Source organism: Sphaeroforma arctica, assembly GCF_001186125.1.
Source record: "Sphaeroforma arctica JP610 unplaced genomic scaffold supercont1.597, whole genome shotgun sequence".
NCBI lineage: Eukaryota > Ichthyosporea > Ichthyophonida > Sphaeroforma > Sphaeroforma arctica.
In genome coordinates this window covers 35,357-37,456 of record NW_014039961.1, presented here as the reverse complement: position 1 = coordinate 37,456, position 2,100 = coordinate 35,357, and the positions used below count along the sequence as shown (strand labels likewise).

The window sequence follows — 2,100 nt, the reverse complement described above, 5'->3', positions numbered from 1 at the left end:
ATTACTATACTTGTTGTACCTATTGAGTAGACTGATATGATAATATCTATACCTTTTCTATACTTGTTATACCTATTGAGTAGACTTGTATGATAATATCTATATCTATTTTTATACTTCTTGTACCTATTGAGTAGACTTATATGATAATATCTATAACTATTTTTTATACTTGCTGTACCTATTGAGTAGACTTGTATGCAAATATCTATACCTATTTTTATACTTGTTGCACCTATTGAGTAGACTTATATGATAGTATCTATACCTACTGAGTAGTCGTTTGTTATAATATCTATACATATTGAACAGTCTATTCAACCGTTTCTTCTGTTCGTGGCTGGGGTTGGTCATTGTGTGTCTACGAAGGACATGTTTCATTTATTTTATTTGTGCCGTCATCTGTTCATTGACCAATGCCGTCCGTCATTGTAGTACTTTAGTATGTTTTAAATTGTTTGTTTGTTCTGGCTTGAAAGGACCGTTACATGTTTTATATTATTTCTTTGTTGTTATCATGTTTGATAGTACTTTAGTATGTTTGATATTGTTTATTTGTTACTATATTGACATACACACTCTTTCATCATCCTAATTATATCGGCTGGGGCCGGTCGTTGTACATCTACGTACAACTTGGTCCCATTCAGTACCTGACTATCATCTGTTCAGTGTCTAGCCCTGCACGTTTGTCGCCGGGTGCAGTGCTCTGTGCATTGCCACAGACCTTCTTTGCATCTCAGTTGCTGCGTACAGTAACATGCACCCCTACTGCCTAATGGCTGACTATTCAGTTCCACCCAATGGTCTGGGCTGCATGGGCTGTCCCCCATTTAGTACCAGATCTCCTCTCTATAAGCCCTGCCCCGTCCCGCTCGGCGTCTCTGGTCGGCGTCGTTGTTGTGGCCGTACAGTGCCTCGCACACATCGTCCTGGCTGTACGGCTGCCCATTGGCCATCTTCTCCAGTAGTATCATGACCTCGATCCAGTTCTCATTATCCACTGGCAGCACCCCGTCTACGCCCTGTACCGGGATGATGTTGGAGCAGTTGGGCTGCGCCGCAATACCCCAGCCGAAGCAGCCGTTCCAGATGACCCAGGTGTCTGGGAAGATGGTGGCGATGTCTGTGGGGGTCAGGTCTGAGTCCCATACGTCGTATGGGCAGGTGGTGTCGTGGGTGGGGGTGGAGTGGGTGACGACAATGACCGCACCCTTGCGGCAGCGGCTGTTGATGCGGTCTAGCTGATCCTTGGACGGGTTGTTGACCTTGACACACGAGTTGTTGCCGTACGCGCGCTTGCACTTGTCGAAGATGTACGCACACTTGGCCACCACTGTGCCGTGGTCACGCTCTCCGTGGAAGCAGACGACGTACACCTTGTTCTGCTTGTGGGGTGCGATGCAGATGGTCGGCTCCTCTTCTTCGGTTCGGCGGCGGTCAAACAGTGTGGGTAGTGTGTTAAAGCCTGCAATGTCGGAGAAGCCACTCTCGTCATCGATGCAGACAGACGCGCTATCGTCGGCGATGGAGTTGTCCTGGCAGTTGCACCCGCACCTGTCCTTAGGCACACACTGGGCCGTGCCTGTAATGGGATCGATGATGCACCGCTCATCCTCCAGGCATTGGTCGCAAGGGTCCGTGGTCTCTGACGTCGACGGTTGCTCACTGGTCGAGGTGACGGTGTCAGTTGATGATGTGGTGGTCATATCTGTTGAATTACTCATGTCAGTAGAGCTGCTGGTAGTATAGTCTGTTGAACTACTCATGTCAATAGAGCTGCTGGTAGTATAGTCTGTTGACCTACTCATGTCAGTAGAGCTGCTGGTAGTATAGTCTGTAGAACTACTCATGTCAGTAGAGCTGCTGGTAGTATAGTCTGTTGAACTACTCATGTCAGTAGAACTGCTGGTAGTATAGTCCGATGTACTCGTACTGTGTACTGTCGTACTTGACTCCATTGTGGATGCGCGGCACTGCTCCTCAAAGTCCATGCACGAGCTCTTGTCTCCATAGAACTCACCTGAGCAACCCTCTTCACCAATACCATCCATACAGTAATCGCCCATGCAACACGCACCAATGCTGCGACGACACTCA

General features: G+C 47.7%; 1 protein-coding gene across 1 annotated transcript in view; it reads right to left on the bottom strand.

Moving 5' to 3' along the window:
- Nucleotides 1–833: 833 nt before the first annotated feature.
- Nucleotides 834–2,100, bottom strand: part of SARC_07486 (hypothetical protein) — a gene marked incomplete at both ends in the record, with an annotated part of 3,865 nt that continues 2,598 nt past the window's right edge. Inside the window, one exon of the mRNA XM_014298574.1 lies at nt 834–2,023. Coding sequence (XP_014154049.1) covers nt 834–2,023 — 1,190 coding nt within the window. The remainder of the gene's footprint in view (nt 2,024–2,100) is intronic.